Genomic DNA, 22,917 nt, shown 5'->3' with positions numbered 1-22,917 from the left:
CCCTTCTCAGGTAATCTACCACTTTGTGTAGTGAGTGTGCACCATACAGGTCTTTTTTCTTTCTGCCTGTGAGGCTGAAGTTCACTGGTAACTCTGAGTAGGTGGTGCTGGACCAGTTGGCAGGTTGGCAGCTGTTTCGCAGTTGGCTGGGCTGACTGGCCTCCATGTTGTGCTCAGAATGCTGCAATCAGTGGCTAGCCCTTGACCTCTGTCTGCCGAGCTCTGAGTCTGAGCACAGGTTATAGATGTCTCCCAGGGAAGCGGAGTCCTGGCTTCCAGCAAGGGCAGGTCTTTAAGGTCAGAACCCTTCTCACTGAGAATGTTGGGCATCCTGAGGCCAAAACACATCTTCCATGATGCTCCAGCTCAACCCTGCCCTCCTGACTCCCACACGCCAGAGCGTTGTGGTTACTGAACAGATCATTGAGGAGCTCCCAGTGAGGGGCAACCCCCTTCGGTTCCAGGCTGTGAGCACATTGGAACTCAAAATGGTTTCTTTATGGGTTCCCAGGGTCTGTGTCTATAGTAAACGGCACTGTTGACAGAAAAGCGGCTGGGTCCTTCTGTGCTTGGCCAAGGCAGAGTGAAGGGCAGGGGGAGGGGCAGGGCTAGAAGGTGGGATTGTTGTGTGCGAAGATGCAGATGGGGAAGTGCTTGACGTGGGAGGACCACTGGGCTGCCAACTGGAAAAACGCCACGTCATTCCACTCCACGCCATCGATGACGACCGGCAGCATACTCTGCTGGTGCTTGGCCTTGCAAACCAGGCGACCAATGCCCTGGATGCACTGGCTTTTGCACTCCACATCCTCGTCCTTGGTTTGCATGGGCGCCTTCTTTTTCCTCTCCTTGGTGACCACTTTCATGGCCATGGCAGGTGTTGCTGTGCCCTCACCACTGCGGGGCAGCCTGCTGACCTGGACAGACTGGAAGAAGCACTTGAGTGTGTTTTTGCTGGTAGGTAGGTGTTTCTTCTCTGCTACTCTCTTGGTATCTATTGGCTGGGCTGCTGTCCAGTAATCGACCTGCAGCTCCATCATCTCTGCATGGACACTCTGGCTGGTGGAGGACAGGCCCCCACTCATTGACGGGGGAGAGAGTGTGTTGGCTGAGGCCTTCCCGGTAGGGGACAGAAGCTCACTGGAGCATGAGGGGACCACATCCTCTGAGTCTCCTAATATGGCTGCAGATGGTTCCAGTCTTCCAACCTTCACTGCCCCCACAAAGGGGATGAGCTTCTGTGAGGACTTCTCATTGGGACGCTGCTGCTTCGACATGAGCATGGCCTCTGCGATGGGCAGCAGGTAGACACAGTTGGCCCCCGCAACGTACTCAGAGATTCTCAACACAACGTCCTGTGTGTCCTGCAAGGTGTTCTGGGACTCCAGGTTGTTGAACATGTCCCGCCAGTACAGGTCCTGGAAGAGGTTGTTGTAGCGGCAATCCATGGAGCCCAGGTAGCTGGCCAAGGGGTGGGAACCCAGCGGGATGACCAGGAAGCGCATGTATTCTAGCCATTGGGGTGGCTGCTGGGACAGCTGCTCCACAAAGACCCGCAGCACAGCGTTGAAGTAGGGCTGTGCCCCTGCCACCGCCATCTTCACAGGCGTCAGGGCCTGGGAATTGCAATTGCAGTATCTCTGCATCTGTGACACGATGATGCTGAAGGCCTCCTGGACGTCATCTGTGGAGCAAGTGCACACCACGGGCAGCGTGTGGCCCTGCAGGATGTCCGAAAGTAACTGGCCCTGCCAGTCGCAGGTGTTGACCAGGATGATGTTCTCGGGCATCTTGTCCTGGGAAATGAGGATGTTGTGGAGCTGGTCACACACGGGCTTCCTGGGGATCTGCCGCTGGCTCTGTGGGTCTGGGCTCTCGTTGTCCAGTCTGTTGACCCACTCATTCAGGGCTGTGTCGCAGCCCCGGCGGCCAGCCTGCTTCCTCTTGGACCTGCTGGAGGGCATGACTAGAGACTTGGTGAAGCGCGCTATGGATGGCAGCTTCTTGGTGAACCAATGCTGCGAGGAGGACCCTGCCTCCCGGTTGTCCTCCAGCTGTGCCAGCTGCTTCCCAGGGGAGCGAATTCTGTGGGCCATTGAGTCAGAGCCACTATCACTTGACATGCTGTCAAAGTATCGCCTGAGTTTGGGCTTTGGGGTGCTGGGGACACTGATATCCTCCTCCATGTCGAGGCTACTGTCACTAGAGCTCACCACAATGTCACACCGACGGTCCAGAGCCTTCTCCACTTTGGGGACATGCCTCACAAGGGCCTGTTCTGAGGATACGACCTTCTCCGACACTTGGGCCATGAGCATAGATGCCACGGCTTTCTGGTGGTAATTCTCTTGCCTGGTCATGCCCCTCCTTCTTCCTATCAGATTCCCTTTGTCCTCCTGGGACTGCCTGTGGACGGCTTTGTAGCTGGCCGCCTGCTCCAAGAAGCAGCTCTCAGATGTGCCTGCGAAGTCGTTATGCAAGGTTTGGGCCTTGGTGCTGGCCTGCATGTCAGTGGCCTCATCATCGATAGGCTGATGGGACAGGGAGGCCATTCGAATCTTAGTGGTGGGTGTGCTGTAGGCCACAAGCTGGGAGTCACTGTGGCTTGGCTGCTTGCCTCCCGGGGCCCTCGTATTCTCAGGAAGGTGGGCCAAACTCAGAGGCTCCTTTTGGATCCCGGCACTGTGGAGGCCCCACATCTCCATTTGCAAGCTTGAGTCTGACAGGCCTTCCATGTGTGGCGTGAGGTTGGGATTGGGGCTGCTGAGGACACTGTGATTGTCCTTCACGTCTGGGCCGCTAAACAGGCCTTCAAAGTATGGCCTGAGCCTAGGTTTGAGGGTGCTGAGGACGCTGCCATCGTCCTCAGTGTCTGCGCCACTGTCACTGGGGTTCTGCAGCATGTCATACAGGAGGTCCAGGTCCTCCTCCACCTCCGGGACATGCTCCCCATGGTCCTGCTCAGGGTCCAGGACCTCCTCCGACACTTGGACTGTGTGCAGCCATAACAGGACTTTCTGGTGGTAGTTCTGTTGCCTGGTCAGGGTGCTCCTTGTGAATATGAGATTCCCCTCATCAAAGTCATCCTTCTCCTGGTCAGCGGTATGGTAGCTGGCCTCCAGCTGCGAGAAGCAGCTCTCACACTTGCACTCAGTGTAGTTGTCCGAGGACTCAGCCTTGGGACTGGCTTGCCTGGCGCTGTCCTCATGGTCGATGGGTGGCCTGGACAGGGAGGAGATCTGGATCTTGTCCACCTTGCTGGTGGGTGTGCTGTGGGCCACAAATTCATTGTCCCTCTCACTTGGCTGCTTGCCTCCCCGGGCCCAGGAATTCTCAGGCGTGTGGGGCAGACTCAGAGGCTCTGTTTGGGTCCTGTCACTGGGGCTGCCCCACATCTCTGTTTGCAAACTGGAGTCTGACAGGCCATCGAAGTATGGCCTGAGCTTGGGCCTGGGGATGCTGAGGACGCTCTCATCCTCCTCCATGTATGGGTCACTTTTCCTGCGTTTCCCCCTCATGTCAGACCCAAGGTCCCTCTCTGACCCTTTGGCCCTGTGAAACAGCGCCAGGACTTTCTGTTTCAAGTTCCCTCGTATTGATTGCCGCTGCTTCTTTGGCTTCCCCTTCTCCAAGTCATCCTTGTGCAGGTCCTGTCTGTGCTTTCCCCTGCAGCTGGGCTGCAGCTCAGAAAAGGAGCACTCATCCTGCCCCTCGTAGTTACCTGCCGACTTGGCCTTAGGGCTGACCTGCATGGCACTGTCCTTGTGTTCGATGGGTTGACTGCACAGGGAGGAGATCCAGATCTCGGCCACAGTAGTGGAGGATTCCTTGATGCTGCGGCAGAGGCTCACCATCTGGCCACACTTGGGGTTTCGCTGCATGACGTCAGCCATATGGATGGCACCAGTGGCCAGTGTCTCGTAGCCCAGGACATTTCTGTTCTGAGAGCACTTCCTCTGCTCCAGCATGATCAGTAGCTTGTTCCCTTCTCCCTTGAGGAAGTGGTTGTACTGCAGGGAGAAGGTCAGCGCCAGGTTGGTCTGCACTGGTCTACCGCGGGGCAGCACAATCTCTTGGGACCTCAGGATGCCCTTGGAGTCCCGCATCTTCACGGAAATTACCACAGAGTTGAGGTCCTTGGCCAGCTTCTTGACGATCACTAGTTTCTTTAAAGTGAGACTACACCACCTGGGCACGCAGCTGGGGTTGGAGCAGTCCAACTCCCAGGTGGCAAACAGGTTCTGGGGGACCTGTGTTTTGAGCACCGTGGACGTGCTGGCCAGGCCCACAGTTCGTGAGGAAGCTGCAGCTCCTGGCACCCTACCGGTCCTTTTCCTACTCAGGGTTGATGGTTTTTCCTCCTGTGGTGGGACAGAGGAGGGACATGATTGGTGGCAAGAAGTGGGGCATGAGAGATCGAAGGAGATTGCGGCCACACAAAAAGTGGCCACTCGCTAACCTGTGATTAGGGCAGGGAAGGCCTGGGTGGTGGTCTTTTAAACTCAGAGACCAAAAGTTATCACAAAGGATGTTCTGAAGGTAAAACTTTTTAACTAAAAGCTGTTTATGGTGGGTCACTGGGACCTAAGCAGGAATCTTCTCTAAAAAAGGTCATTCTTTACCTTAACGGAGACTTTCTACTGTCCTTTGGAATCTACAAGAACATTGCTTTGGAATGTCAAAGGGATTTTCCTTTTTTTGGACACTCTGTGCTCTGTGGAGACCACAAACCCCCTCATTGTTATTGAGTTCATTGTTGGCTGTTCTATCCAATATCCCCCTATGGGAATGAAGTATGTGTCTGTCATTGTACTTTTTATCCAATCTATCACCAATGGATTTCATGCAACCACATACATCTCCACTTCTGATTGTAATATCTAAAATAAGGTGAAAACTGCCATTCTCCAGAGCATTATTTCAATCCATTGAGATTTTGATTTAAGGCAAATGACCGTTTGGCTCAGATAAAATCTCAACAATTGTTCACAGTTTTGAATGCCTCTTACATTGACATTTACTTGGCACAACACAGCAGGATCCCAGAAAATCTCACCCAGCACCACCCTGCAGACCTACACCTGGTGCTGGCATCCAGCAAAGGGTCCATTGACACATCAGTTCCCTGCCTGTCCGGTGAACTTGTGAGAGTTGTCTCTTGGACTCAGGACCTTCCCTTGCTTGTGCTGCTGACTTTATGTGAGCCATATTTTGTAATACTCTTGGTGGAACAAAGGTTACCAGTTGATAGATTCCAGGCTAAAGAGAGAGGAGGGAAAGTGGGACTGGTTTTTACCCCTGGCTTTTCTATAGGATTTGCCTTTAGAGAGTCTGGGTAAACACCTTAGCTGTACAAGTGAGGGCTGAACTTGTTCAGCTCAGAAGATGAAGGGGAAATCCACCTTCCTGCAAGAATCTCAGATGTTCTTAGATGATATTTGTGGTTGTGTCAGAGGTCATTCCTCATGACATGCAGGAGCCCCATATGGAAATTCCCACACAACTGCAATTAAACTAATTGGCTCTTCAAGGGGGAGCACTAATCAGGTGCAGTCCAGCTGTGCTGGTAGCCCTTCTGTTTGTTGTAGTCAGAAAGGAGAGAAACTGAGGTACATAAGAAGGTTGAATGAGACTCCATTGGAGTGAGCATCTTACAGCTCAACCCATAAAGCAACAAACTTTAACCCACTACATAACACCCCTAGAAAATGTGCGGAGACTCTGCAGATACCAAGCAACAATAAAAACAACAACAAGCACCCCTATAATTCACATGGGGTGTTGTGCCTTCATGGCTGGGAACTCCCAGACTCCAGCCCTCATTAATATTCCTGTTAGGAAGGCTTGACTTGCAAGTGCTTTACAGAAATGTAAATGTAGGAAGATTTAACTAGAAAATATCAACTAAAAAATGGCCAATATACAGTTGTCTTTGGGTGCCTAAATTAATTTTGTGCCGGCAAAACAAAAGAAACAAAAAACTAGAAAAATGCCGGCCTGAGAATTAAACTGATTGAGTGAATAGGACGCATATCTTGATTTGGAAATTAGAAACTTCTAAGGAGAAACACAGATAAATTCTCTTTAAAAAATAAATGAACAAGATACTTCAGAGAATATCTTCAAACTGTCCTGAAGCTAATACATGCTAACACCCCATTCTCCCCCTTCTATAGCACGTGCACTATATCTTTTGCTCTTTGAGCTTCCTTGTCCAGATGTGTTCCTTCCCTTCCCTTCTTCATTCCCCTTCTGTCTCCTCCACTCCCCCTCCCTACTGACTTAAGGGATAATGAGAATAGGAATTCTGGCAAGTCCCTTTGGAGAAAAGCTGCTCTCAGCCAGAGAGGAATCAGCAAACATTCTCCATTTTCTCAATGGCCCTGATTGGTTCACAGAGAAAATTAACTGATAGAACATGTAATCCTGGCTATTTTAACCTATTGCAATTAATATACTCCTGGTTTCTGGGAGCAAAACAAGAGAATTACTAAATAAGTTTTATAGAAAACTCCTATAGAGAAGCCCCCACACTTTAGGGATATAGGAAACTGAAATAGGATTTAGAAAAAGGAAACCAACAAAAACAAGCAGAGGGCTGCTCCAACCGTGTTTTTCCTTCTCACTGATACTTTGGGAGAATTTTAAATTATCATTAAAAGGGAAGCCACTGCCCTAGCCAGTTTGGCTCAGCGGATAGAGCATCACCTGCAGGCTGAAGGGTCCCAGGTTTGATTCTGGTCAAGAGCACATGCCCAGGTTGCGGGCTCTATCCCCATTAGGGGTCGTGCAGGAGGCAGCCAATTGATGATTTTCTCTCATCATTGATATTTCTGTCTCTCCTTCTCCCTTCCTCTCAGAAATCAATAAAAATCTATTTTTTAAAAAAGGGGAAGATGGAGCAGCCACTATGTACCCTGTATATACTGAAGCTACTTTATTTGTCCTTAACCACTACCAATTATTTGTTTCACCATCAGAATAAAGCTTCCGTACAAATGTCTGTTTTTTAATCAAAACCTGTTTCCCTCCAACTAGGGAATGTTATGGGAATATATATGGTTTGCTTATCAAATCTTCCCCAATTCACCTGTTAAGTGAATGAGGTTTTATTTTTCTTTTTAATGAAATCAGTGATGCTGACATATGCTTTTTCCAGAATAGTAACATATATACTTAGAATAAATGAACCAGATACTGAACCAATAGGGAAAGTAATGATTTTGAAGGGACCTTCCAGGAGGAAACTAACCTTTAGCCTGACTGAATGTTTGTTAATCATCTCTTCTTCATCATTATCTTCCATGAGAGCCTGAGAGATGGCTTAACAGGGTACCCACCCTACTCAGAATGGCCCTAAACTGCCCAGAGATATGCAGACATGCCTCTAACACTAGGCTTGCTCATGTATCTGTCTAAAGATGGAAAACCAGCCCACAGTGACTTGAGAGTTCTCTTTTGGGGTACATATTCACCAAATGGGAGAAACTGGACCCTGAGTGCCTCAAGAAAGAATCCAATCTTCTTTTGTCACACCACCTACCTGGTCACAATATAAAGTGGGTAATGGAGAGTTTTGGCACCATTAACTTTAAGACTATCTTGCAGCTGGGACCTGTGTTGCCATTCCCAGGGGAGACGGATGGAGGATTCATATTTCTGAAAGCCTTTATAACTCTCAGAGGTGTGAGCTTTCTGGAAACTAGAAAAATGTTCCCAAATAGAAAGAAACCATCCAAAAATGGGCGAATGAATTTGTCAGTCCCTTGCCAACATTTGGGTGGCAACCCAGTCCCTGAGGTATTGAAAATGACTATCCTTTTTTACAAATGAAGTCTTCACAGACCAGAGGTTTGCCTCCAGAAGCAATTCAAAGGCCACCAAGTCCTTTTACCTTCCCCAAACTTCCCCTATTCATTTCAGAGGCTTATAGATAATTGGTTTCATGCAACCAAAGTCCCAGAACCTTTGAATTGTAAATACCTGAGTTCACCAAGACCTCTCCTCTTGGCCATTTTGAAAATACTAATCTCTGGAAGATATGTCTTATCCCATTAGAAAAATAATACCTTACCCATCCACACAAATCACTTTAGCTTATTTCAACTATTTCTTTCTAACATAGTAAGTTTTAATGAAAGTTATTAAATATCTACATATTTTGAAACAAAATGAAATACTGACATATTGATTCTAGACAAGTCTTAAGTTCACCTGCTTTTGGGTTTTTTATTACAGACGCTCTTTAAAATGGATTTGGAGCTGTTGACGAAATGTTTTGTGCTTTGTTGAAGGTGTGCTTTTTGAATGTAAGAGTATAATTAAAATATGTTCATCATCGTCAATCTAAGGAATGCTGGTTGTTCACTTGTGTGCTTATCATTGGAAATTAAGGCTCCTAAGAGTTAACAGTTCCAGTTAAGTTGGAAGAAATTATATAGGTGTGACAATAGAAGGCTTGAGGTATGGAGAATCTTATTTGAAGGAAAAGGGCAAATGTAAGGTTCTCTAAGGATAGTTATTTCTGAATGGGTAAGAAGGTTTGTGAAAGTTGAGGAAAGGTTTGTAAAAGGGGGTGTAGGCTATAAAATTTTGTGAAAGTTTTATATAAAAATCATCTTGTATTTCTCTGCCTAAAACAGTAATTCAAATTATGTGTATAGTCTTTGTGTGATATGTGTTCATCTATGTGTTATGTGTGGTGAATTGTCAGCCTCCATATGACATTACTAGGATATAATCTTTTATTGGCTTGCAAAGATTAAATGCTTATGTAAATTAAGGCGAAGTCTGTAGTGTGGACAAAATATTTAATATTGCAACTGTTTGCAAGGATGATTAATATCTTTTAGAGTTATAACCCTAAGTCTGTGTTTGCTTTACTTAGATTTACAGAAAGTGCATGGTATAATCTTTTGCACAAGTATATTTGCAACCTCCCCAAAGATTCCATTGTAAGAGACTTTTTAAACAGGAGGTGACTTTGAGTCAATTCCAATGGGCCCTGGAATACCTCAAGGATTTATTTTCTCTCCTTATTAGAGGAAAGTTTTTAACTAATTTAGAACTACTTAATACGCTTGAAATTTCCTGAGAAGCTTTACCAAATTAAAACATAAAAATAACTGCGCTATTCGTGTCCATCTATTTTTATTGAAACTGATGTTCTAAAGATTTCAACCTGCCCTAGGAAGGAACGTACAAAGATTCAAAGGAAATTACAAATAGGAAATTCTCTGGTGTGACAGTGGTCTTGTTGTCAGCGACACCGGGCCAGCCAAGAGGATGGTTCCCTGTGAGGGTGTCTTGCAGTTCAACTCCGGGTATTTGTGGCACAAACATTGGAAGTTTATGAATTATAACCAATGCTCAATACAAGAAGCCATGGACAAAGTTTGAAAATCTTACATATTATTTGTTCTTTTTATATTGAAATTGTGTATTGAATCCAAATATATACCTATACATATATATTATTTCCTATCATTTTCTGTAATTTTACAGTAATTATTCTCCAAAAGTTATTGCCTTGAAATGTTATAGTTTACCAAAGAAAGCAGTTTTTTTTAATTAATTGCATTGCAACCAAAACTACAACCATACCACTTGGTTTTGTCATTCATAGATATTGTTTTACTTTACTGAATTTTCAAATATGTTACATCTTTAGAAAAATTAATGAAAAGGACTCTTGCCTTACACTATCTTTTATTTTTTTAGTATATTTTATTGATTTTTTACATAGAGGAAGAGAGGGGGATGGAGAGTTTGAAACATTGATGAGAGAGAAACATCGATCAGCTGCCTCCTGCACACTCCCTACTGGGGATGTGCCTGCAACCAAGGTACATGCCGTTGACCTGAATTGAACCTGGGAACCTTGAGTCCTCAGGCCTATGCTCCACCCACTGAGCCAAGCCAGTCAGGGCTTGACTTAACTGTAAGTAACAGGTTTCTATGCAGGTCACATCTTTGAACTGATTGAAGAAGTATAGAACTCTAAGGAATAACTGAATTCATGAAAATACTAGCAAATAACCAGGATAAACAACAAAAAGGGTAGGGGACTAAATGAAGAGAAGATGGATATTATTGTTATGACTCTGTTTCAAATACTGCTGATTTTTAAATCATTTTGTTTTCCAAATATAAGGAAAACTAAAAGCAGACATTCTACATTACTCTCCATGACTCACTAAGGAGGTTATGTGGAATGACACATTAGTGACATTCATTTCACAGTAATCCCAAGAGACAAAGACTTCAAGGACCAAAACTTACAACCAGGAGATTTTGTTTATTGAAACACATAAATTAAAGATGCTCCCGAACGTGTTAAAAAGGATGTTACCTTATTAGAGGCCTAACCACAAATGGGCATCTGTCACTGACACTGCCCTCCATCGACCATGGAGACTGAAGACTTTTCAAGGATGAGAAACCACTGGCCGTGGGGGCTGACAGCTTTCCCAAGAAGTCAACAAGGCCTGGATGCTGACAAATTACTGCTGCTCAAACCTTGTTCTTCTATCTCCTAACTGTTATTGATTAAATGTACATCAACTGATTTTTATATTGTTATCACACTCCTTATTACACATGAAAAGTTGAATTTTGATATCTGCTAATTTTTCCCTCCTATTAGACAAGTACATTCTAATGATCAGTCATGATAAGGAAATAGTAGAGAGTCTTAGTTCATCTGGCCAAACATAGCATAAGTACAAGGGGCAGTGGATGAAGAAGGAAACATATAATTAGCTTAATAAACAATTATGAAGATACATGCAAAGAGTTTTTTGGTTGGCTGGGATGCTTATTTCCCTTAGGCGCTTTCTTCTCTAGTAGTAGACATTTTGTATTCCTACACAGTGTTCCCGCTTTAATGTTGTTGCTTTTGTTCCTGGTATGTAAATGTTATACTAGAGGCAAAATACCAAAAGTTAAGACAAGCAGCAAAGGGACTCTGTCATGTTAGCTCAAAATATAAAATTGATACAGACTATTTTTTAACAAGGACATATAGAATCTCATGGCCTCCCATGCACCTGCCTTTTTATTTTGTTTAATAATAAAAATTCCACTTTGAACGCCATTTAAGGTTATAGTCTTACCTTATCCCGAATGCTCCATTGGTCAGCAAGACATAACACTAACACTCATCATCAATGCATAATTTGTACTGATTTATGAACAAAAGGAGGATGTGTGAATGAAAAATGGGCCCCATGCTAACCTGACTAGCTCAGGGAAGTCCTGCAAGGCAGCCTTGCAAACTCAGAGAACTTAAGTAACTACAAAGGATGGTCTGAAATTAAAACACTAACTAAAAGGAGCTCATGATGGGTAGTCAGATCCTTGTCTGGAATCTACCCTGACAAAGGTGAATCTTTACCTTAACTGAGTCTGTGTACTGCCTTTTTACCTCTATGATAACATATCATTGGATTTTCTTTATTTTGGACACCTCATGCACAGGCACCGTTCTGTGCTCTCTGGAGATCAGAGATCCCTTCTTTGTTATTGAGTTCATTGTTGACTTCAAACTATCCTATATCCATCTATGTAAAAGAAATATGTGCCTATCATTTTACCCTTTATCCAATCACACAAGTGTCTCCACTTTGCTTTCTTCTCTCTCCCTAATCTATCACCCATGGATTTCATGGAACCCACAAAAGTCTGCCCTTTTGCTTGTAATGTATAAAATAAGTTGGCAAAATTGTCATTCTCCGGGGGAATCTCTCAACCCATGAGATTTTGCTTGCTCGCAATTCTAGACACTTTGGATCAAATAAACAAACCCAAACTTTTCACAGCTCTCAAAGTTTTTCACTTTAATAAGAGAAAAGGTTCTTGGCAGGAAAAGTAGAATTGCAGGTGAGGAATATGAAACACATTACTATCTTAGGTCATTTTCTTAGCAGAGGAAAGACAGCACATGCTTGTATTAAGAGTGTCACCCATGCTATTTCTGACAGAACATCCCAGTGTAAGATGAGAACACAGAGGCTTTTCCTGGGGTGGAGGGTCTGGATATTAGGACATGTGGTATGTTTAGGGTGGCACCGTTGTCATGGCAATGGAAGGTTTTAAGGTCCAGATCCCACAGCTATAAAGACATGGATCTCCGTGATAAGCAGCCCCAGTCCCCATACAATGTGCAGCCTTGGGAGGCCCCAGCTCCAGACATGGAGGAGACGAGGACCCAGATTCCTTTGGGTACTGGACACTAGGAGGGATCTCAGGGGAGTAACATGGTGCCTTCTGGAACCTGGGTCCTGTTGACTCCCTGTGGCTCTGGAGTTTGAATCAATTTGGCACCTACACTCACCCTGCGGCGGTGCTTCCGGCTTGAGGATATCTCAGGTATCTGTGTCTCCTGCCGGGGCATGGAGTTGAGGACCCCATCTGTCGGCTCCGGTCTGTTCTCCTGTGTGGAGCTCTATAAAGACAGTTCCCAGTCACCAGGGGAAACCTCAGAGCCCTGTTTTGCTGGTTCTCTAAAACTTGTGACCCTCCACTCCAGACACATAATGTGATCTACTGAGACCTCTACTGTCAAGGAAAAGGCTTGACAGCTTGAGGGCCTGGGACTCCCATTGGCACAGACAAGGGACCCCTCTGGAGCCCCATCTCCACCTGCCTGCCCTACCCTGGGGTGTGATCACAACAAGACCTCTACATTATCCACTGCTCCAAAAACTGCCCCGTGGTTCTCCCTTCAGGTACCTCTTCCCACCACATGAAGGGGAGGGATGTGGGCTGCACAGGAATGACCCACAGAGGAGGCTGGCCTGGCGTGGATGGGATTGACCCAGGCCACCTTCACTTACCTGAGGGAATCTTCTTGAAAATGGCCAGAGATTTCGGGCACGGGTGTTGAACCGACTACATAGTCTGGAACAACTCTCCCTGCGGGGTTTCTGGGAACCTGAGCCCCGATAACTGGGAACACAACAAGAGAACATGTTGAACTGTCAACTGTCTCTTGCCAAGTGAGTGGCAGTTGGGCAGTTGCTAGAAAGTGGGTGCCTGATTACGGGGGTTCCAAGTTCTATTAGAAAGTGACCTCACTTCTTGGAATTGCCTCCCTGACTCCCCTCACTTACTAACAGCTATAGATAGTCCTGTGGGCTGCTGAATGCTCACCTGCCTTCTCCATGGAACACCAACAGTGTACACAGTGACACGAACACACCCTCTCCACAAGGTCTAGCTGCAGCCAGGTTAGTAGGTTTGAGAGACAGACCTGGGCTCAGACTCAACCTCTCGTTCTTTTTTTAAATATATTTTTTATTGATTAAGATATTACATATGTGTCCTTATCCCTGCATTATCCCTCACTCCCCTGTTCATGCCCTCACCCCCCCGTTGTCGGTGTCCATTGGTTAGGCCTATATGCTTGCATATAAGTTCTTTGGTTGATCTCTCCTCCTTACCGCCACCCTCCCCTACCTTCCCTATAAGGCCCCACAGTCCAATATTGCCTCTCCGTCTCTGAACCCCTCATTCTTACCTCTTCTTGATCCTGGATATGTCATTGTGCCTGTTCGATCCTGTCTCTTCTCTGCATGCACAGTATTGCTTCTTAGCGATATTCAGGCTCATGAAGGGTAGTAGCTATAAAGTAGGAGGAGGAATGTCACCAGGCAAAAATGTCTACAACCTCTTTTTTTTCCTATTGTTACCTTCTCAGTGTCTGTTTTTCTTTTAATTCTGCCCAGAGTCTTTTGATTTAGTGTGTGTGTGTGTGTGTGTGTGTGTGTGTGTGTGTGTGAGAGAGAGAGAGAGAGAGAGAGAGAGAGAAAGAGAAAGAGAGAGAGAGAGAGAGAGAGAAAGAGAGAGAGAGAGAGAGAGAGAGAGAGAGAGAGAGAGAGAGAGATTTTGTGTGCACACACACAAATGCTAGTGCTAGGTTGTATTGTGTTAATAAAGCCTGAATACAGTGGTTTGCAGAGGCAGAGGTTAATTTCATAGCCATATGACTTCAATGATCTGGTGGAACTGAAAAGACTTCCTGAGTTTTTGGATTGTTCATCTTTTTTCTTATTGTAAGGATGAGAGTAAGAACTTCCAAGCTCATATGTCAGAGTGGAAACCAGAAGTTGACAGTTTATTTGACAATGGCCTGTGTGGGACATGACTTCCGTTGTCCCCTTTCTAACAGTTGCCAATTTCCATATCCAGGTGGTCTTGGGAGTGTGGGTCAAGGCCCCAGAGTGGATTGATCAGCAGAGCTCACTGGCCTGACCACAGTGATGATGGTTGCATGTGGACATGTGACTTCAGTGAGTTGAATAAAATTCTTTTTATTAGTCACAAGAAAAAAAGTTCTGTTTTCATATGTTTCATGGCCTCATGAAAACATGTTTAAAGTCAATAATCATGTGAGAAATGCAAATCAAAAACACAACGAGGGCCCTAGCCGGTTTAGTCAGTGGATAGAGTGTTGGCCTGCTGACTGAAAGGTCCCGGGTTCGATTCCGGTCATGGGCACATGCCCAGTTTTGGGCATTGATCCCCAACAGGGGGCATGCAGGAGGCAGCCAATCAATGATTCTCTCATCATTGATGTTTCTCTTTCTTTCTGAAATCAATAAAAATATATTTAAAAAAAAACACAGTGGGATACCATCTCACACTTGACAGTATGGCTATCATCAACAAATGAAGAAAGGGCAAATGCTGGTGATTATGTGGAAAAAAAGGAATGCTTGTGCATTGCTGGTGAGAACGTAGACTGGTACAGCCATTGTGGGAAACAGTATGGACCTTATTTGAAATATAAAAATGAAACTCCCATTTGACCCAGTAATTCCCCTTCTAGGAATATATCCCAAGAAATCAGAAAAACCAATTTGAAAGGATATATGCACCCCTGTGTTCATAGCAGCACAATAGCTAAGATTTGGAAACAGCCTAAATGCCCATCTGCCTAAGTGCCCATCAGCAGATGAGCGGAAAAACTGTGGTACATCTACACGATTGAATACTATGCTGCTGTAAACAAGAAAGAACTCTGACCATTCATAACAGCTTGGATGGACATGGAGAGCATTATGCTAAGTCAAATAAGCCAGTCAGATAAAAATAAATATCACACAGTTCCATTCATTTGTGGAATATAATGAATAATATAAACTGATGAACAAAAATAGATCCAGAGACAGAGAAGCCTCAAACAGACCATAAAGCAGACCCTCAAACCTCAGTGGGAAGGCAAGGGAGAGTGGGGGAGAGAGTAAGAGATAAGCAAAGGTCTTGAATGCATGCATATAAGCATAATCAATGGACACAGACATTGAGGGGGTAGGGGTATGTGCTCAGGGGTGGGAGTGGCTGGGGAGAGGTCCATAGGTAATAAAGGAAACATATGTTATACTTTAAACCATAATGAAATAAATTAATACAAATATTTCTCTTAGTAAAAAAAAAAGGGCTAGTGCTCTTTCTGGGTCCCACAGCAAAGCGCCCCCTGACCCCTAGATATGGAGGAACAAGCAGGAGCTTCCCAGTATGTCAAGATTTCTAATGCCCAGACCAACTCTGTTGGAGAGGTGGGAGCCTTGGCCTGGAAGATCTGAACATTCTTGAAATGTGGGATCTGAATGTCATGGACATTGGGGAATATCTGCCACTCTATGGACATCAGTTTCCCAATTTTCCATTGAGGGTTGGGTTCAGAACTGCATAAGCCTGACCTCACAACAAAGGGGCCCTGCTCACTCCACCCTGGTGGGTACTGGACAGAGGTGCATGCATGTGGTTCCAATTCTGGGCTCCTTTTCAGACAAATACTGGCCAAAGGTTCATCTTACCTGCTGAATGCACACCATCTCACCCATGCCTCCCCATGTCTGTGCATGATTCCACCAGCAGATCCTTTTCCAGAGCCCAGGAGGAGTCCTGGGTTCAGCTAGGACCTCAACTTTGAGGACACACCGCTGGGTTCATCTCAGGCTCTGTTGGGCTCAGTATCTTGTTATTTCTAAATACATATTACCCTTCTGGAAAAAGCATGTGTGTGTATCACCAATTTTGTAAAACAAACAAATAAACAAACTAAACACCTCTCCTTATCAGCTGAATTGGGGCAGAGTTTATTAGCAAAGATAGATATTTGCTCATACTGCTATAACATTCCCTAGTTGGAAACAGGTTTTGATTAAAAACAGACATTGGTTAAATATTCCTGCCTTTTGCACAGAAGCTTTACTCTGAAGGAGAAGACAATTAGTTGGATGTGGTTAGGAACAAATAGAGTAGCCCCAGTATCTACAGGGGTCTTAGTGGCTTCTCTTTCTATGATAATTACACCTGCTCCCAAACTATCAGTGAGAAGGGGAAACACCCATGGATCAACCCTATATGTGTGTGTGTGTGTGTGTGGTTTGTTTGTTGTTGTTTTTCTACATCCTATTTCAGTTTCCTATCATTCTAACATTGGACAGATTTCTCTACAGGAATTTTCTTAAAAACCTTATTTAGAAATTGTGTTGCATTTGCTGACAAAACCATTAGCTAATTAATTGAAATCGGTTAGAATAGCCAGGATTACATATTCTAACAGTTAAATGCCTTTGTGAACCCATCCAGGTCATTCAGAAAATCAGGAACAGTTGCTGTTCCTATCCTGCTGAGACGAGCTTTTCTCCAAAGGGAGTTGTTAGAATTCCTTTTCTCATTTTTTCTTAAGACAGTAGGACGTGATAGTGGAGGGAACTGAAGGGAAAGGAAGAAGGGGTGGGATAGGGCGAAGGATATAGTGGGGGAGCTCTAGAAGGCGGATCAATGGGGTGTTGGCATTTATTAACTTCAGAAGAGTTCAGAGACAGTTGCTAAAATTTCTAATTCCTTTATTGTTTTTAAAAGAATTTATATGTGCTTCTTAGAATCTCCTGATTTCCAAATCAAGAAATGCTTCCATTCATTCATTCAGTTTAATGTTAGACCTGGCATTTTCCTAATTTTTGTTGCATGTCCAAAAATTAAATTAGGCACACAAATAAAACTGCATTTTGGCCATTTTTAGGAGGATATTTTCTAATTAAATCTTCCCATTTCTGTAAAGCACTTGTAAGTAAAAGCTTCCTATCAGGAATATTAGAGAGGGCTGGGATCTGGCATCTCCTGGACTTGGAGGCACAACTTTCCATGTTAATTTTAGGTGTGCTTTGTTGTTGTTGTTTTGTAGTTGTGTGTGTGTGTGTATATGCGGTTTTTGTTTTCTTTCTGATATCTGCAGAATCTGAGCAAATTTTCTAGGATTGTTATTTAATGTAGTTGATCAACAGGTGTTGCTTATGGTTGAGCTCCATGAGGCTATCACCACTCAAATCACATTCAACCCTCTGATGTGCCTGGGTTTATCTCCCTGCTCTCTAAAACAACCAGAGGGTCAGGGAACGGTTGACCAAACCAAATGGGTGCTTCTCCACCAGAACCAGTCACTTTAATTGCAATTCTGTCGAAATTTTGCTTTGGGGCTCCTGCACATCATAAGGAATGACCTCACACATCCACAGAGCTTCTTAGTCCCCTAAGAATACCTAATACTCCGATCAGAGGGAGGACATGACCCTGTATTTTTGGAGCTGACTGAGTTCAACTCTAATTTATATGGCAATGTTTTTTTTTTTTTTTTGCTCTGCTTCTCCGAAATCAATTCCAATAGGAAAGCCACAATTTAACAACAGCCACCCATTTTTTTCCTACTGTCTTGTCTTAACCTAACTTCCATCAACCCTTAATCTTAGTTGTATTTGGAGTATTTAAAAATACATCTCAAATAAATCTAACCCTCTACCACCAGCAAGGGCAAGGTCATGGATTTAAGACACAACTCACCCAAGTTCACCCAATGGGTGGGGAACCAGCAGTTCAATGGGTCCTATGTTGAATCCTAACACCATGTCCATATGTTGGTCATGGGTGAGTTTTTTAAATCCTGACCCACTATGCCAAGTAAATGTCAAAGTATAAAACATTCAAACTTGTGAAGAATTTCAGGAGTTTATTTAAGTCCCACTGTCAACAAGTGGCAGGTGAAAATCTCAGTGGATTGAGATAATGCTCTCTGGCAGTTTTGCACCTTATTTTATACATTACAATCAAAACAGGAGATGTATGGTGGTAATATGAAACGCAGTGGTGATGCATTAGGGTTTCAGAGAAATCAATGTGGGGAATCCTCTGTGACTGGATGAACAGTAAAATGACACGGACATCCTTCTTTTAAGGGTGGATATTGGATAGTTACAAGTCAACAATGAACTCAGTAACCATACGGGGATTTGTGGTCTCCGCAGAGCATTGCCTATGCTTTGAGGGGTCTGGAAATAGGGAAATTCCTTTGACATTCCAAATTATATGTTATTGTAGATGCCAAAAGGCAATAGACTGGCTCAGTTAAGGTTAAGATTGACCTTTGTCAGGGAAGATGCCAGCCTAGGACATGACTACCCACTGTAAACTGCTTTTAGTTTAAAAGTTTTCACTTCAGAACATCCTTTGTGATAACGTTAGGTCTCTGAGTTTGCAAGAACACCACACAGGCCTTCCCTGAGCTAGTCAGTGAGCATGTGGTTCCTTTGCACATACACTGTTCTTGGATCACTTATGCCCCACCTCCTGACAACAGTCAGTGAGTGCTTAGGGCAATGGTCGACAAACTCATTAGTCAACAGAGCCAAATATAACAGTGCAAGGATTGAAATTTCTTTTGAGAGCCAAAATTTTTAAACTTAAACTATATAGGTAGATACACTGTTATTAACTTAATTAGGGTACACCTAAGGCTTATGAAGAGCCACACTCAAGGGGCCAAAGAGCCTCATGTGGCTCAGGAGTCACTGTTTGCCAACCATGGGCTTAGGGGATTGGTCTGAACTAAAGCCCTCAACCCACCTGGCAGTTCATAAACTGCCCCTGAGGGAATGTCCCTCCTCTCTCCCAAAACAGGAAGGGAAACCATCACCCCAGATTGCAGAAGGACCTGTAAGTTGTAAGCATATGCGGCTACCTTGCCGTCCACAGTCCTGGTCTCCAAATTTCTCCCCTGGCACCCTTGTGCCCAGGTTCAACACACCAATGCCCAAGAACCTGTTTGCTACCCGGGAGTTGGACAGCCCCAGCCTCAGATTTGTTCCCAGGTTGTGCATCTGACCTTAATGAAGATGGTGGTCTTCCAAGAGTTGGAGAAAGACCTAATCTCCATGGTGATTGCCATGAAGATGCAGGGCTCCAACCTCATATCTATGGTGATCACTGTGAAGATGCAGGGCTCCAAGTACATCCTATGGGAGTATGCTGTTCCCCAGTGAACAACTGGAGACAGACTTGGGGCTGACATCACCGCAGAGATTCTCCTCTGAGCAACAGGCCAGCAACTATGCCACCTATGGACCGGACCTGGCTGAGGAGGGCATTGACATGGGGATGCTCAAGAAGCAGAGGCCATGGATAGTAGGAAAGACGTCCATTATCAGGCCACAAAATATCAAGGAAAAAGTTGTGGCATGGCTGAGAAAGTTCAAAGTGTTGGAGGAGGCTGTGGACTCGAACAGGACACTGCAGAGCGTGTCCCCGAGTTGGAGTGGGACCTGGACCTTCTATTTAACACACTGCAGAACCCTAGGGACAGTGGCCCAGACATGGAGGATGATAACAGCACCCTCAGCACCCCCAAGCCCAAGCTCAGACTGTTCTTTGGAGGCTTGGCACACTCCAGCTCACAGACAGAGATGGAGGCATCCACAGGACCCGGAGCCAACAGAAAAACACGTGGGCCCTCGGGCATCAAACAGCCCAGTGACAGTGTCTCAGACTCGGTGCCCCACAGCACCCCTCGCCCAAAGTCGCCTGAATCTGGACCTCCTCCATGTCTAGCCAGTCCACTGACAGTGAGGACAGCGCCATGCAGGCCGGCCCAAGACCAAGTCTACAAATGAATACTCTAAGGAGGAATATGAGAGCTTCTCTGAGCAGGAGGCCAGTGAAGATGCCACCCATGGGTAAAACCTGGATCAGGAAGCCGTGACTATTGAAAGTCACAACAAGGTCCATGACAAGCAGAAAGTAGTGGCTTGGCTGAGCAGGGCCCAAGTGTCAGAGGAGGACCTTGACCCTGAGCAGGACCTCACAGATCATGTCCCCGAGTGGAGGAGGACCCGCACCTTCTGTCTAACATGCTGGAGAACCAGTGACAGTAGTCCAGACAGGGAAGAAGATGACAGCCTTCTCAGCCCCACCAAACCCAAACTCAGGCCACACTGCGAAGGCCTGTCACATTTCAGTTCAAAAATGGACATGGGGGCATGCATGTTGCCCAGATCCAAGAAGAGCTTCCGAGTCCTAGCAGGTTTCACTGAGGGTTAGTGTGTTGGCCCACAGAGTAAAGGGTCCGGGGTTCAAATCTGGTCATGGGCACTCCTGTCTCAATTACAGGCTTGATCCACAACTCTGGTCATGGCACATGCAGGGGGCAAGCAATCCATGTGTCTCTATCACATCGATGCCTCTCTCCCTTTCTGTCTCTTGCCCTCCCATTAACTTTCTCTAAAAAATTAGTGGAAAAATAACCTCTGGTGAGGGTTAACAAAACAAACAAAGCAAAACAAAGGAGCCTCTTAGTCCAGCTGAAGTGCCCAAGAAGACCAAGCTCAGGCAGCAGGAGCCAAGTGACAATGTTTCCCACTTAGAGCCCCAGAGTATGTCCACACAGGAGGCCACCCAACACCGACCAAGGACAGCCCGGTGGCAGAGAACTCAGCCCTGGACATTTTCACCGGGAAGCTGCTGCCCAGTAGGTGCATCATCAAGACTGAGTCTCTCATCCCCTCCACCAAGGCCAAGGGGAAGCATCCCAGCCACCATGGCTGGGCAGGTACCTGATGGAGTGGCAGAGGGCACAGCCATAGAACAAGTGAGCCAAGAGCCCAGACAATGAGCATGCACAGACCCAGGGAGCCAGCTGCAGACCCCCAGGAAGACCACGTACAACCAGCTGAACCACATCCTCATCTCTGATGACCAGCTGCCAGAGAACATCATCCTTGTCAACACCTCTGATTGACAGAAACAGTTCCCCTAGAACACCCTGCAGGGGCAAATGCTGCCTGTGCTGTGCACCTGCTTCATGGCTGACATCCTGGTGGCTTCAGCTCCATTATCTGGCAGATACAGAGATACTGTAACAATAATTCCCAGCCCCCGAAGCCAGTGAAGATCCTGGTGGCAGGAGCACAGCACTACTTCATCGCTGTGTTGAGGATCTTCTGGAGTTACTGTCCTACAAGATGCTCAACTGGCTGGGCTATGTGCACTTCCTGGTCATCCTTCTGGGTTCCAACCCTGTGGCCAGGTACCTGGGCTCTATTCATTACCGTTACACCAGCTTCTTCCAGGACCTTGGCTGGTGGGACCTGTTCCACATGCTGGAGGACCATAGCACCATACAGGACACACTGGACATTGTGAAGAGAATCACACAGTACATCACAGGGACAACTGGGCCTCCCAGCTGCCCATCAAGGAAGCCCTGCTCTCCTACAAGCAGAAGAGCCCCAATGAGGAGTCCTTATAGTTCATTCTTTTCAGGGAGGCAGGTGAAAGTTGGGATAGTGCAACAGTCCTCAGGCACGTCAGGAGACCCTGATGATGGGCCAACTTGGGCTGCAGCGTGCTTTTATCCTTCCCTTTGTTCTTACCTCTGTTCACCAATGAGGCTTTGTCATCCCACTCATCTTGTCAGTGAGTGGGGCATGTCCTCCCCCAGCCAGGGCAATGGCGCCAAGCTGATGGAGGGGCAGGTGGATTACTGGACAGCAGCCCAGCCCACAGACAGGAAGAGAGACTTGAAGCAGAAAGACCTGCTTACCGCCAACAACACCCTCAAGTGCACCTTCCAGTCTCTCCGGGTCAGCAGGCTGCCCAGCAGTGGCCAGGCCAATGCAACACCCACCATGTGCATGGCAGTACTCACCAAGGAGAAGAAAAAGAAGGTGCTGTTTTTGCCAAGAAAACCAAGTACAAGGTCATGGAGTTCAAAATCCAAAAGTCAGTGCCTGGAGGACATAAGCCACCTGGTCTGCAGGGCAAAGAACCAGGAGAACATTCTGCAGGTCTTCATCAAAGGTGTGGTGTGGAATGAAGTTCTTCCAGCTGGCAGCTCAGGGTCCTTCTGCATCCAGCACTTCACCAACTGCATCTCCAGACATTCTGACTCCACCTTCCAGCCCTGCCTGTGGCCCTGCTGAATCCATGTACGGGAGGGCCCACCTGCTTTTCTGTTAACCTTTCAGTTTAGTACAGAAACTGACCCTGGAAACACAAAGAGAAACCTTCTTAAGTACAAATGTGCTCACAACCCGGAAGCTAATGTGGGGCCCCCATTGGGAGCCCCAACTGCTCTGCTGATTAACCAGAACTCTCTGGAGGTCAGGCAGGCAGTGCTGAGCTGGAGAATCATGGAAGGTGAGTTTGGCCTCAGGACCCCTATCACTTCCAGCAAGAAGGGTTCTCCCTTCTCCACCTGCCCTTCCTGGAAGCCAGGACTCTGCCTCCACAGGACTCAGAGCTGGTGGTTAGATGCCAAGGACTGGCCTCCCATTGTGAGCATCCTGAGCAGAACATGGAGGCCAGTCAGCCCAGCCCCGGGCCCCAGCTGCTAACCTGCCAAGTGTCCCCATACCATCCATTCCTGCTTCCCTAAAAAAATACCTGTGTGGTGCAGACCCCTGGGCACACCGGCTAGCAAGGGTGGGCAAACTTTTTGACTTGAGGACCACAATGGGTTCTTAAACTGGACCTGAGGGCCGGAACAAAAGCATGGATGGAGAGTTTGTGTGAACTAATATAAATTCAATGTAAACATCATTACATAAAAGGGTATGGTCTTTTTTTTTTTTTTAGTTT

At 46.0% G+C, this 22,917-nt stretch overlaps 1 protein-coding gene across 1 annotated transcript; it reads right to left on the bottom strand.

Moving 5' to 3' along the window:
• Window positions 1-608: 608 nt before the first annotated feature.
• Window positions 609-4,106, bottom strand: LOC138994826 (phosphofurin acidic cluster sorting protein 2-like). The gene is made up of 5 exons (XM_070395018.1): window positions 3,552-4,106; window position 3,143; window positions 2,810-2,992; window positions 2,609-2,728; window positions 609-2,119 (listed from the first exon to the last, which is right to left on the bottom strand). The coding sequence occupies exons 1-5, from the start codon at window positions 4,104-4,106 to the stop codon at window positions 609-611; spliced, it is 2,370 nt and encodes a 789-aa protein (XP_070251119.1).
• Window positions 4,107-22,917: the final 18,811 nt, after the last annotated feature.

The sequence above is a fragment of the Myotis yumanensis genome, unplaced genomic scaffold (genome assembly GCF_028538775.1).
Source record: "Myotis yumanensis isolate MYYU_CA2020_CCGP unplaced genomic scaffold, mMyoYum1.0.hap1 SCAF_16, whole genome shotgun sequence".
Lineage (NCBI taxonomy): Eukaryota > Metazoa > Chordata > Mammalia > Chiroptera > Vespertilionidae > Myotis > Myotis yumanensis.
The sequence above is the reverse complement of the archived record's forward strand: the minus strand, read 5'-3'. Positions and strand labels throughout refer to the sequence as shown.

What these genes read in the sequence shown, in the direction of transcription:
- LOC138994826 (XM_070395018.1), bottom strand. Translation starts at nt 4,106, where the DNA reads ATGCGGGACTCCAAGGGCATCCTGAGGTCCCAAGAGATTGTGCTGCCC. An exon ending in GCTCAGGCCATACTTTGAAG is followed by an intron (nt 2,729 to 2,809) that starts GCCTGTTTAGCG and finishes CACACATGGAAG; the next exon opens with GCCTGTCAGACTCAAGCTTG. An exon ending in GGCCCCGGGAGGCAAGCAGC is followed by an intron (nt 2,120 to 2,608) that starts CAAGCCACAGTG and finishes TTGACAGCATGT; the next exon opens with CAAGTGATAGTGGCTCTGAC.